The following is a 14,945-nucleotide window of genomic DNA, read 5'->3' on the forward strand; positions in this document are numbered from 1 at the left end:
GGGGCAGTCACAAAGGGAAGAAACTTCCAAGGACTATGGACAAGTCAGGAGACTTCCCTTCACATAAATATTCTGGAACTAAGGGCCATCTGCAATGCCCTAAGTCAAGCAAAATCCCTGCTCCTACACCAGCCGGTGCTGATCCAGTCAGACAACATCACGGCAGTCGCCCATGTGAATCGACAGGGCGGCACAAGAAGCAGGATGGCAATGACAGAAGCCACAAGAATTCTCCGATGGGCGGAAAATCATGTACTAGCACTGTCAGCAGTGTTCATTCCGGGAGTGGACAACTGGGAAGCAGACTTCCTCAGCAGACACGACCTCCACCCGGGAGAGTGGGGACTTCATCCAGAAGTCTTCCACATGATTGTACATCAGTGGGGTCGTCCACAGGTGGACATGATGGCGTCCCGCCTAAACAAAAAACTAGAGAGGTATTGCGCCAGGTCAAGAGACCCTCAAGCGATAGCTGTGGACGCTCTGGTGACACCGTGGGTGTACCAGTCAGTTTATGTGTTCCCTCCGCTGCCTCTCATACCAAAGGTATTGAGAATAATAAGAAAGCGAGGAGTAAGCACAATTCTCGTGGTTCCGGATTGGCCAAGAAGAACATGGTACCCGGAACTTCAAGAGATGATCTCAGAGGACCCGTGGCCTCTGCCGCTAAGACAAGACCTGCTACAGCAGGGGCCCTGTCTGTTCCAAGACTTACCGCGGCTGCGTTTGACGGCATGGCGGTTGAACGCCGGATCCTGAAAGAAAAGGGCATTCCGGAGGAAGTCATTCCTACGCTTATTAAAGCCAGGAAAGAGGTTACAGCAAATCATTATCACCGCATATGGCGGAAATATGTTGCATGGTGTGAGGCCGAAAAGGCCCTAACTGAGGAATTTCAACTAGGTCGATTTCTGCATTTCCTGCAAGCAGGAGTGAATATGGGCCTAAAACTGGGTTCCATTAAGGTACAGATCTCGGCTCTATCGATTTTCTTTCAGAAAGAACTAGCTTCAGTACCTGAAGTTCAGACATTTGTAAAGGGAGTGCTGCATATTCAGCCCCCATATGTGCCTCCTGTGGCACCTTGGGATCTCAACGTGGTGTTGAGTTTCTTAAAATCACATTGGTTTGAACCACTAAAAACCGTGGATCTGAAATATCTCACGTGGAAGGTGGTCATGTTATTGGCCTTGGCTTCTGCCAGGCGAGTATCAGAATTGGCGGCTTTGTTTTATAAAAGCCCTTATCTGATTTTCCATATGGATAGGGCAGAATTGAGGACTCGTCCCCAGTTTCTCCCTAAGGTGGTGTCAGCGTTTCATTTGAACCAGCCTATTGTGGTGTCTGCGGCCACTAGGGACTTGGAGGACTCCAAGTTGTTAGACGTGGTCAGGGCCCTGAAAATATATGTTTCCAGGACGGCTGGAGTCAGAAAATCTGACCCGCTGTTTATCCTATATGCACCCAACAAGCTGGGTGCTCCTGCTTCTAAGCAGACTATTGCTCGTTGGATTTGTAGTACAATTCAACTTGCACATTCTGTGGCAGGCCTGCCACAGCCAAAATCTGTCAATGCCCATTCCACAAGGAAGGTGGGCTCATCTTGGGCGGCTGCCCGAGGGGTCTCGGCTTTACAACTTTGCCGAGCTGCTACTTGGTCAGGGGCAAACACGTTTGCAAAATTCTATAAATTTGATACCCTGGCTGAGGAGGACCTGGAGTTCTCTCATTCGGTGTTGCAGAGTCATCCGCACTCTCCCGCCCGTTTGGTAGCTTTGGTATAATCCCCATGGTCCTTACGGAGTTCCCAGCATCCACTAGGACGTCAGAGAAAATAAGAATTTACTCACCGGTAATTCTATTTCTCGTAGTCCGTAGTGGATGCTGGGCGCCCATCCCAAGTGCGGTTTATCTGCATTACTTGTACATAGTTATTGTTAACTAAATCGGGTTATTGTTGAGCCATCTGTTGAGAGGCTCAGTTGTTTCATACTGTTAACTGGGTTTCATATCACGAGTTGTACGGTGTGATTGGTGTGGCTGGTATAAGTCTTACCCGGGATTCAAAATCCTTCCTTATTGTGTACGCTCGTCCGGGCACAGTATCCTAACTGAGGCTTGGAGGAGGGTCATAGTGGGAGGAGCCAGTGCACACCAGGTAGTCTGAAATCTTTCTAGAGTGCCCAGCCTCCTTCGGAGCCCGCTATTCCCCATGGTCCTTACGGAGTTCCCAGCATCCACTACGGACTACGAGAAATAGAATTACCGGTGAGTAAATTCTTATTTTTTTTATCCTTTAGGTAATCTCAACCCTTTTTTAACCTTCATTCTTTGTAAGGATATTCATATGCCTATCCCATGCATGTTTAAATTGCTCTACAGTCTTAGCCTCTACCACCTCTGATGGGAGGCTATTCCACTTATCCACTACCCTTTTTGTGAAGTAATTTTTCCTTAAATTTCCCCTGAACCTGCCTCCCTCCAGTTTCAGTGTACAGTATGTCCTCGAGTTCTAATACTTCTCTTCCTTTGAAGAATGTTTCCCTCCTGAACTTTGTTAAAACCCTTGGTATATTTGAAAGTTTCTATCATGTCCCCCCTTTCCCTTCTCTCCTCCAAACTATACATGTTAAGATCTTTTAGCCTTTCCGGGTACGTTTTGTGATGTAGGCCATGCACCATTTTAGTTGCCCTTCTTTGTACACTCTCTAACGTATTTATATCCTTCTGGAGATATGGTCTCCAGAACTGGACACAGTATTCCAGATGAGGCCATACCAATGACCTATACAGTGGCATTATTACTTCTTTTTTCCTGCTACTGGTTCCTCTCCCTATGCAACCAAGCATCTGACTTGCCTTTCTCATTGCCTTTCTCATTGCTTTCCTGCCTTTAAGTCCCTTGAAATAGTGACTCCTAAATCCCTTTCCTCCTCAGTAGTTTCAATTATAGCACCCTTGATACTATATTTAGACTTTGGGTTTTTGAGACCCAAGTACATGATTTTGCATTTTTAAGCATTAAACTGTAGTTGCCACGTTCTTGATCATTTCTCAAGCCTAGCTTGAGGGTTGAGTGTATATACAAATGGGAGGTGCTCTCCAAGGGGTATATTCAATTGAAGTCGAAAACTGCCGTCTGTCGAAAAGACGGAAGTTTTCAACTTTTTTTACGTCGGAAGGGGTTCCAACCTATTCAGTATTTTCGACAGCACGTGGATCGGCGGAATAGCTGCCGATCCATGTGCTTGTGTCGAAAATTGGCGCCACTCACGGTAGCGTCCACCCGGCTCTAGCAAGCTTGCTGGAGCCGGGTGGACACTGCCGTGAGGTCGGGCAGCTGTGTGACATCCATCTGTAGCGCTACTGTAGCGCTGATCTCCTCTGGCTGCCGGTGGCTGTCCCCCGCTGGTCTCCCCGCGGCTCGCCCCACCTCTCCTCCTCTGCATCCCTCATCTTAATTCGACTTGAAAAAGTTGAATTAAGATGAGCTTTGAATAGGGGTTGTCGGATCCATTCCGACAAATACATGTCGGAATAGATCCGACTTTAATTGAATATACCCCCAAATGTGTTCAAAGCCTTTCAGCACAATTTGAACAATAAAAATGTATATAGGCAATTTGGGAAAAAGGGACAATACAATTAATTTATGAGTGGGTAGTATACAATACATTTGCGAAGACAGTGTCATTGAGATCCATGTTATCAATTGTTATGTGAAGCTGGATAGTAACAGATAGAACAAGGTGTAAAAGTAGTGTAGTATTTGTTTTCTAGTAGTTAATCACACGACTTATCTTTACAATACACCCACTGTCTGTCTTTGATGTATTGATGCTGTATATTACAAATGATGAATCATACATGAATGTACATTAGCAATGCAGGTAGCAGTCTGGTGAATAAAACATTCTCATGCTGAGGACTGAAGGTAACTGACCATGTGGTGTTTTATATGTATGTATGTATGTGTGTGTATATATATATATATATATATATATACAGGTATATATATGTGTGTGTGTGTGTGTGTATACAGGTTGAGTATCCCTTATCCAAAATGCTTGGGACCAGAGGTATTTTGGATATCGGATTTTTCCGTATTTCGGAATAATTGCATACCATAATGAGATATCATGGTGATGGGACCTAAATCTAAGCACAGAATGCATTTATGTTTCATATACACCTTATACACACAGCCTGAAGGTCATTTTAGCCAATATTTTTTATAACTTTGTGCATTAAACAAAGTGTGTCTACATTCACACAATTCATTTATGTTTCATATACACCTTATACACACAGCCTGAAGGTCATTTAATACAATATTTTTAATAACCTTGTGTATTAAACAAAGTTTGTGTACATTGAGCCATCAAAAAAGAAATGTTTCACTATCTCACTCTCACTCAAAAAAGTCCGTATTTCGGAATATTCCGTATTTCAGAATATTTGGATATGGAATACTCAACCCGTGTGTATATATATATATATATATATATAGAAATGGGGGGAATAAGGGTACCGGCGACTTATGTTTTTTTAAAAATAATAGTTAAAAATACTTAGAAATAGATTTTAAAAGCCAAAAGATATATAATAAAACAGGCAAGCTTTAATATCACATAAAAGCGTGTTACAACATAAAACGTACTCCAGACTATTAATAAAAACATAAAAACATAAACATAAAAGGTCTTTGTAAAAAGGTAAGGAAGTTCTGACTTAACTCTTTAAAAATAGGCAAGGGAGTCACCACAGGGAGCCCAACGCGTTTCGTCACAACTGACTTTGAAGAAGCTTTTATGTGATATTAAAGCTTGCCTGTTTTATTATATATCTTTTGGCTTTTAAAATCTATTTCTAAGTATTTTTAACTATTATTTTTAAAAAAACATAAGTCGCCGGTACCCTTATTCCCCCCATTTCTATACATTTCCCAGCAGTACTGTACCAGTACTGCATTCTTAAGGGTTGGCAGACACCTTCTAGAGAGGTTACGTGTGTTTTTATCAGCTATTCTGTTTTTTTATATATACTATACTGAGAACCCACCCCACAAGTGGCGCTGTGTCATTCCACTTCTTTCATATATATATATATATATATATACAAATACAAATGTACACATCCGGCACTCTATGCAGCAGAAGAAATGCCTGGGTGCCCTCCTAAAGATATGCAGTATCTATTCCTTCCCCACCTGTGGCTCAGGTGTATCTGGCAAAGGACAAGAGGCGGCACTCCTAGGTCTTGAAAAAAATTTATATTCAAAACACGGTGCAAAACATGTGGCTATATATTACAATGGTTCTCCTATTGTTCAATGTGTCAAACGTGCTTGCATGTAGTGTTCTTTATGTAACGCTGGCTTATCATTATGTGATTTACTAGTATGCACAAAAGGTCAAGTGGTCAGTGGTCAGTATCGGATGCTTGCAAAGCATGGTGGCTACGTCTGGGTGGAAAGCGAAGGCACAGTCATTTACAACACACGCAACTCTCAGCCACAGTGTATCGTCTGCGTGAACTACGTGCTGAGGTGAGGAAACTGAACTCTTGTGAACACCTCTGCAATTAGTATGGTATTATCTCGTCACACTGCTGTTGTATTACTCTCTTCATGGGAAATAGCTGTTGTTGATACAAGAACTACTTCTTTTACATACTCATTGCTTACATTCGAACTTAAAGCTAAAGATGTTCTTACATTTCTATTTATGTACATGTAATGTGGAAAGTTACATTCTTCTTAAAAATAATCTAAATAAGAATATAAAATAGCACCCCTCATGATGCCAGTTACAGACATAGGGGATGATGCAGAATTGAAGGTATGCTGTTGGCAGAGTGCATCAGGCGTGCCCTTCTTCATATGATCCCCATAAGAGAATACTAGGTATGACATTTTAATTACCTTGCATGTAACAATAAGAGATTACCACTAGTGAAAAAGTGATATATTTTCAATATGTGGACACAGACTTTCATATAATCTGCTTATATTTAATAAAGATTGATCAGCACCTAATAACATATTATACAAAGTTCATCAGATTACCTATTAGTGGAAATGCATCGCATTTGGGATACCAATATTGAATATGTATTTGGAGGATGAGAGAGTTGTATACATCAGTTATAATAAGAAAGGATGGTAGTGTGTGGTATGGCTTCTGCTGACCACAGTGGACAGTGTATGAGAGAGCCTGAAATACAGTGTAACAGCCCTATGGAAGGGAAGATAGTGGAGTAAGAACAGATAAAGAGGCTTCATGTGGAAATTTGTTGTCGCTTCTGCTGTCTACTGTTTGCCAAAGGCAGTGAACAGCAGATGAAACTTATATACTCATATACAGTGGAACCTGTATAGAGTGAGGTGAGTATGGAAAAGTAGACAATATTTGTGCTATCCTTGTCTCTTCTTGTGTTGGTAACAGGGTATTATCATGTAGGCAAACTGAACTGTGGGCTGTGCAGTTTTTCGACAAAAAAATAAATATGCTTGTTTTCAGATGTATCTTCTGCTACTTATGTAGAGTAAGTGCAAGTGCGCTATGATGGTGTTGACTAGTAGCAAACCAGGCGTACACATAGTGGGAGGGAACACCAAAAGTGTCAGTATACACAGGGACATCTTAAGAGCATTGTAGGCCCTACACCAATCATTCACAAGAATAAATAAAAATGAAACATCATGATGTACCCCTCTTGCAGTCCCGCGCAGTCTCTCCATATGCTAACATATTTCAGTGAATGGCTGTCCGCACACTTTTGGTGGATTGCTCCAGCCCAGCTAGATGCCCCCTGGCCTAGCCTGCCCTTGCTCAAAAGCCCTTAAATCATAGGGCCCTGGGCAGCTGCCTGGTGTGCCCGTACATTTATTTATTTATTTATTATTTATTTATTAACAGTTTCTTATATAGCGCAGCATATTCTGTTACGCTTTACAATTAGAACAACAGTAATAGAACAAAACTGGGTAAAAACAGACAGACATAGAGGTAGGAAGGCCCTGCTCGCAAGCTTACAATCTATAGGGAAATGGGCATTGATACACAAGGATAGATGCTACCTATTGCATAATGGTCCACCAGATTGCTAGGTTCTTAATGGGTTGTATGATGATACCCCGCAATGTTGGCTAAGTGTCAGGAGGGTGTGATAGTAAAGAAATACAAAATATGTGATGTTATGTATACTGTACAGAGAGGATATAATTAGATAGGGAAGCACTGAAGGTTATGTGGGTGGGTCTGGAATATGATAGGCTTGTCTGAAGAGGTGAGTTTTCAGGGAACGTTTAAAGGTTTGGAGACTAGAGGTGAGTCTTATTGGGCGTGGGAGGGCATTACACAGAGTGGGTGAAGTCCAGGTAAAGTCCTGTAATTTTGAGTGTGAACAAGTAATGCGTGTAGGAACATCAGTAAGCACAGGGAGTTACAGGGGGATAAGCTGATGAGCTGATGACAGTAAGTATACAGGCTCTTACAGCAAAACTCCATCAGCCAAAATCCCAGACCCCTGCTGTTTGGAAAAGACCTAGAATAGGTTACATTTGTAAAAAGGAGGGACATTTTGCCCAGGATTGTAGGAGCAGTGGGACACATAACGTATACCGACCCCCTAGACCAGTATAGGAACCACACTACAATTCACATAATTGGGATCAGGGACCACCTAGGAGGAATTACGAGCCACATGCAGGGGAAACAAGGAGGTACCTACCAAGGAGAGATTGGCAGACCTTTGAAAATTCTCAGCTACCCCCCCTCACATATTGTAGCTGCCAGTGCTCTGCGGGAGGGTCCCAATACACAATAGGGGTTGGGCCACACCTGTAGTCTGCCGCCAGTGAAGTTGATTGCTAGCCTTGGAAGTGAACCTGAGGTCACGGTTGATGTAGCTGGTGTACCATTATCATTTCAAGACGTAGAACTTGTGCAGAGCGGAGAGGTTGGGTAGGGAGATATTTTGAGATGACTTAAGAGATGCATGTTGGTGCAGTTTGGTTAATAGCCTTGTATGTCAGTAAAAGTATTTTATATTTAATACGGTAGAATACCGGCAACCAATGGAGGGACTAACAGAGCGGCTCTGCAGACGATGAACGTCTAGCGAGGAAGATTAGCCTCGCAGCTGCATTCAAAATGGATTGTAGTGGTGAGAGCCTATGTTTGGGTAGACCAGTCAGGAGACTATTACAATAATCAGTGCGGGAGATAATGAGAGCATGGATTAGAGTTTTTGCTGTGTCTTGTGTAAGATATGGTCGTATTTTGGATATGTTTCTTAGATGTATGTAACATGATCTTGAGACAGATTGAATGTAGGGAACAAAGGACAGTTCAAGAATGACACCTAGGCAGCGAGCTTGTGGGGTAGGGATGATTGCCGAGTTCTCAACAGTGATAGAGATATCAGGTTGGAAACTACTATTGGCCGGTGGAAATATAATTAATTCTGTTTTGGAAATATTAAGTTTGAGGTGGCGAGATGTCATCCAAGATGAAATGGCAGAAAGGCATTCAGTGACACGGCCCAATACAGATGGTGACAAATCAGGGGAGGATAGGTAGATTTGAGCATCATCCGCATACAGATGGTACTGAAATCCGAAAGAGTTGATTAGTTTGCCAAGAGATGTGGTATAGATAGAGAAAAGCAGAGGACCTAAGACTGAACCTTGCGGTACTCCAACTGAGAGAGGTAGCGAAGAGGAGGTGGAATCAGAGAAACGAACACTGAAGGAGCGATTAGATAGGTAGGATGAGAACCAAGAAAGGGCTGTGTCCTGAATACCTAGGGATTGTAATGTTTGTATGAGAAGTGAGTGGTCAACAGTGTCAAAAGCAGCAGAGAGATCAAGGAGAATAAGTAGAGAGTAATGTCCTTTAGATTTAGCAGTGACCAAATCATTCACTACCTTAGTCAGTGCTGTCTCTGTGGAGTGTTGGGCACGAAATCCTGACTGAAGTGGGTCCAATAGGCTGTGTGAGTTAAGAAAGTGTGTGAGGCGAGTGTAGGCAAGTCTCTCAAGTAGCTTGGAGGGGCATGGGAGCTGAGAGATGGGACGGTAGTTAGAGAGAGAGTTTGGGTCAGAGTTTTGTTTTTTCAGAATGGGAGTAATCACTGCATGCTTGTATAGAGAAGGAAAGATACCAGTAGACAGAGAGAAATTACAGATTTTCGTTAAGGTTGGGATGAGCACAGCAGACAGAGCTTTACTAATTTCTGAGGGTATAGAGTCAAGGGGAGAGGTATTAGAGTAGGCAGATGAAAAGAGTGCAGATACTTCATCTTCATTTGTAGGATCAAAGGAAGAGAAGGTGTTAGAGGGTTCAGGCAGGGAATTGAGCAGGTCACTTGCTGTGGAAGAGCATACCATTTCATTTCGGATCTTGTCAATCTTGTCCTTGAAATAGGAAGCAAGATCTTGCGGACTGACAGTGACTGGTGGGTTGGGTGAGGGAGGGACAAGAAGTGATTTAAATGTATTAAAAAGTCGCTTGGGGTTAGAGGCTTGAACAGAGATGAGAGATTGATAATATGTTTGGCAGTGTCCAGAGCATTACGATAAGAGTGGTAGGTGGTCTTATATGTGAGAAAGTCACTTGAACTACGAGATTTACGCCACTGGCGTTCTACTTTACGTCAGAGTTTTTGTAGGTGTCTAGTGTATTTAGAGTGCCACGGTTGACATCTTAGTCTACGTGGAGTGTGATGGGTAGCTGGAGCCACTTCATCAAGTGCTGTTTCTAGAGTTTTGTAAAGGTGTGACACAGCATTCTCAGGAGAGGTGAATGTAGAAATTGGTGAGAGCAGTGGTTACAGAGAGGTTGTTGAAAATTAATAGCGTTAATATTTCTGCGGGTTAGAGACGTCTTTGTAGACTTCAGGGACATTGAGTTTGAAGTAATGGAGTAGAGCATGCAGGTGATAAGGCTGTGGTCTGAGAGAGGGAAAGGAGTGTTAGTTCAGAAACAGAGCATAAGTTGATCGCAGCAGGAAATTTTTTTGCAGTTGGGCAAAACCATGTGCAGTGCAGGGGGGCAGATATAACATGTGCAGAGAGAGATAGATTTGGGTGTGGTGAGTTAAATCTGCAATCTAAATTGCAGTGTAAAAGTAAAGCAGCCAGTATTTACCCTCCACAGAAACAAAATAAATCTAACTCTCTCTGCAAATGTTATATCTGCCCCCCTGCAGTGCACATGGTTTTGCCCAACTGCTAAAAAAATTCCTGCTGCGATCAACTTCGAGTTACCCACATAGTCTGGTGAATACGAGATCAAGGCAGTGGCAGTGGCCCTCCTGATGAGTATGGGAGTCAGTCCATTGGGAGAGGCCAAGAGAGGAGGTTAGAGAGAGTAGTTTAGAGGCATGTGGAGATTGTGGACTGTCAAATAGAGATATTGAAATCGCCCATAATGATGGTGGAGATGTCAGAGGATAGACAGAGGATGGCTCTGAGTGTACAGCCTGTCCGTGTAGACGGTTTGTGAGCTACATATGCCTGATTTACTCTGCATCTCTATATCATGTCCATGTAGTAGCATCTGTCTATCTGTAAATGTTTTCCAGATTATTAGCATATAAATTATTCTACCAGAGTGACTTGGTAAACATTTTTTCATAGTATGTTTCGGAATGCTGATTATTTTGTCGAGCACATATAGTTGAAGAAAGCAGTACTTGGATGAAGGTGCTACTGAGTGTCTGTTTCTCAAAGCAGTTCAAGCAGTATAGTGAGGCATGTTTCGCCCAGTGGCAGAGCTTCACTTTAGAAGAGGATGCAGCCACTAGGGTGGCTGAAAGTTAGGGGTGGTGTCGGTGACTCTCTCTATGGGGGAGATTCAAATGTTTGAAAAGTCAGTTGGGAGTCTATTTTTTCCTGTCTGTTAGATATGAAAAAACAGACTCCCAACTGACTTTTCAAACATTTGAATCTCCCCCTCTCTCTCAAGTGCCACCCCAGAGCACCATTGTACTATGGTGGGGGTATAGCTAGAGATATTTTTTTTTTTTTTTAAATTCTTAGGGGGGAATTCAAATGTTTGAGAAGTCGGTTGGTCTGTTTTTTCCTGTCTATTAGACGAGACATGTTTTCTATAAGATCAGCACAGAGAACACGTGGTCACTCGCTTACGTTAGAGGAGAGGAGTTTCCGCACATTGAGGCGAAAAGGTTTTTTCACAGTAAGGATAATATGTGTTTGGAATTCCCTGCCTGAGAGAGTAGTAACAGCGGACTCAGTCAACACCTTTAAGAATGGGTTAGATAAATTCTTATTGGATAAAGATATTCAGGGTTATGATGCGTAGGCACGCATTATAGTTAATTTAACTAGTCCGAACATAAAAATAACTAGTCCTATAAGACTGCATAGGAGACCACAAATAGGTTGAACTCGATGGTCAATTGTCTTTTTTCAACCTTAGTTACTGTGTTACTATATTACTATGATCAGGTCTTTTTTATACGGTGTTTGTTCTTTCTCTTCAGTGAAATTGAGAAGGACGATGTTGTATTTTCCATGGACCAAACAGAGTCTCTGTTCAAACCACAGCAGATGACCATGAGCTCCGTCTTCAGCAGTGCCGTCCCCGATAAGACGAGCGACTACTTGTTTGCCAAGCTTAAGGAGGAGCCGGAGGAGCTGGCACAGCTTGCTCCCACCGCAGGAGATGAAATCATCTCCTTGGACTTTGGTTAGTAGATTTAGTCCAACCTTCTTGTTGTAAGCTAGCACCTTGTTGTAGTATTATTATTATTATTATTATTATTATTATTATTACACTTAACTTTTTAAAATGAAAAAAAGTGTAACTTCAAAAGAAAAAAATATATTTCTAGTTAAAATTCCACATTATTTTCTTTGTGGTGCTCAGTATATGACACAGTATGGGACCAGTATTTAAATTGCCTTCCTAGCGATACAGTATGTGTCTGTGAGTTCACAGTAAATAATGGGGGGTTATTCATGTTTGTTAGGAAACCAAAAAAAGCACTCTAATGGGCAAAATCAAGTTGCACTGCAGATGGGGTAGATATAACGTGCAGAGATTTAGATTTGGGTGGGTTATATTGTTTCTGTGCAGGGTAAATACACAATTTAGATTTCAGTTTGAACACACCCCACCCAAACCTAACTCTCTCTGCACATGTTACATCTGCCCCACCTGCAGTGCAACATGGTTTAGCCCATTAGTGTGCTTTTATAGTTTGTGAACAAACCTAAATAAGGCCCAGTGCCCTCAATGCTGTCTCGTTTTCTTTCAGTGCTACTTCCATTACTGTTGCAGTTGGTTATATGAAAACTACATTCTGTCTTGTAATGGTTATGAATTTGTGACAGACACTTTGGGGGGAATTCAAATCTTTGAAAAGTCAGTTTGGTGTCTGTTTTTTCCTATCTAATACACAGGAAAAAACAGACACCCAACCGACTTTTCAAAACTGCAAATTATGCACCTGGAAAGACCATTTTTTGCTGCAAGAGGGGTGGATTACAGTAATGCAAGTGCATAAACAAAGCTGGCCTGTATGTGTATTCAGCATACAGGCATATGCAGTATTTTCCCCCCTTGCAGTGCAACATGGTTTGTTTGGCTGCAAATTCTTCACCTGGGTAAAGTTAGCATATGTCATTGCCTGAACAATATTACACATTTTTGCAGGTGCTCCGACTTATGAGGAACCATCAACTTATAACAGTGGTGCAAAGGCAAGCCCAAGCAGCTGGCCATTGGAAGTCCAGAACCACAAGGCTGATATTAACCCTCCGTCCTTCAAATCACCGCAGGCGGCTAATGGAAGTGCTACACCCAGTGCTAGCAGTAACAGCAGTTGCTCTTCGGTAAGAAATGACTCATATTAAGCATCCAAAGATGTATTCTTATCTTCACGATCTAGTTACAATAATAGTTGTTTTTAAGAACAATAATTACAATTTTGGTAAAAAAAACTGAATAGAAAGATTTGAAACAATATGTAATAATGGAGCCCATACATCAGGCAGCTGTTAGGGCAATTCCCAGTTCTCCCGATGCCTGGGTCGGAGGATCAGGGAAATCCAATTTGCCAATTCCAGATAAAAAAATTATCAGTATCAGCGAGTCAAGGATTTCTAACATGCTGTATTTTTGCAAATTTACCAATGGATCGACAATTATCAGTGTCTGCCAATCTGTGTCTTTGATCAGCTTCACGGGTGATTGTGGCTCAGTGGTTTGGCCCGCATAAGAGTCATGGAGTAAATATTAAAATACAGGTTGAGTATCCCTTATCCAAAATTCAAAATCACACATTTTTGGGTTCCCTACTGAGATAATGACATGTATATTATATATGATGTGTATATATAGATATATAGCTATATAATATAATATACATATATAAGTGTCATTATCTCAGTAGGGGAACCAAAAATGTGTGATTTTGAATTTTGGATAAAGGATACTCAACCTGTAGTTGGATTAAGACCCTAGACCACCAAGAACATGACTTACATACATATCGGAAGGTGATATGTAGCCTCCAAAACACTGTCTGAGACGCGTCCTTCCAGATGTAGTGCTGACACATTTTGGGAAGCCTGCCTAAAGCACACTCCTGATTCCAGAGATTTTCTCCATAGTCTTTAGGTATTTCGCTGGCAATTAAATGGATCAAGGTGAACAGGTTAAAATCATTTTTGGCAGGAGAGCCATGCTTGTGAATGTACCTGTGACTAAGTACTCTGTGTTCTGTACAGTCCCCACCCCTGAATTACATCAATCAGGACTGAGCTACAGGGATGGTTCTCTGCTGTTATGTTGTTGTTGTTGCTGTTATTACTATGTTACAACTGGCCCTAAAAATTCTAAAGAGTTTTTGTTATACATGGTACTCATGCCAGATGATTCATCAACACTATCTGAATGTACTATAGTACATGTATCAGCACCCACCCCACAGCATTATGTATTAGGTGAGTGGCTATTCTCCAGCAGGGCATGTGACCGCTGCGGACCATTGGCCATTCAAGATTTCTAGCAAATATCACTCCCGATGGAATTTTAGGCCAAATTTGTTGAAAACCCATCAGATAGGCTAACCAGATCTGCTCATTTGTGGCCAGCTTCAGTCTTTATCAGCAGCAATGCAATACAGAGCATGTGTATCAGAAACACTACATATCAACTAGACTATGGAAGGATTTAAGGGCTGCTGCCACCAACTATATTAAGATGCATGCTTGTTGGCATCTGTAGCGTATGCATCTGATTTATGCCAGACACATGTCACATACACTATGATCCACTTGTGCCCATTTATATAAACACTGTTTTGCTTGAACATGTACACAGCATAATATGTGCCCAAGCGATGAAGAAGTCACCAATCACTGTCAGCAGAGCTTTCTTAAACAGCCAATCACAAATGGTTCTCGCATCATTATCATCATCATCATCTTCTACTATTTGCCCCTTGCAACCTACAAATACTATGATTTTCTCAGATGTATATGCGCCTTTGTCTTCGCAGTCTGCATCTGTTCCTAATTGCACCAACGTGCCTCTCCAGGAGCAACCCGGAAAACGTATGGCCGCTATTCAGAGCATATGCATGGAGATTTCACACAAACACGCTATGCTCACTGGCGGAGTACTCACTCAGCACCACACACAACATAGTGTGCTCACTGGCGGAGTACTCACTCAGCACCACACAAAACACGCTATGCTCACTGGCTGAGTACTCACTCAGCATCACACAAACATGCTTTGCTCACTGGCTGAGTACTCTCTCGGCACCACACAAAACACGCTATGCTCATTGGCCGAGTACTCTCTCAACACCACACAAACACACTATGCTCACTGGCGGATTACTCTCTCAGCACCACACAAAAAACGCTATGCTCACTGGCTGAGTACTCACTCAGCACCACACAA

The 14,945-nt window shown here is 42.1% G+C and overlaps 1 protein-coding gene across 1 annotated transcript in view; it reads left to right on the top strand.

Annotated features, from left to right (window-relative positions):
• Positions 1-14,945, top strand: part of EPAS1 (endothelial PAS domain protein 1) — a 207,408-nt gene that overhangs the window by 168,314 nt on the left and 24,149 nt on the right. The window contains exons 8-10 of the mRNA XM_063918383.1: positions 5,401-5,548; positions 11,512-11,717; positions 12,687-12,865. Coding sequence (XP_063774453.1) covers positions 5,401-5,548; positions 11,512-11,717; positions 12,687-12,865 — 533 coding nt within the window. The remainder of the gene's footprint in view (positions 1-5,400; positions 5,549-11,511; positions 11,718-12,686; positions 12,866-14,945) is intronic.

This window comes from Pseudophryne corroboree, chromosome 4 (genome assembly GCF_028390025.1).
Source record: "Pseudophryne corroboree isolate aPseCor3 chromosome 4, aPseCor3.hap2, whole genome shotgun sequence".
NCBI lineage: Eukaryota > Metazoa > Chordata > Amphibia > Anura > Myobatrachidae > Pseudophryne > Pseudophryne corroboree.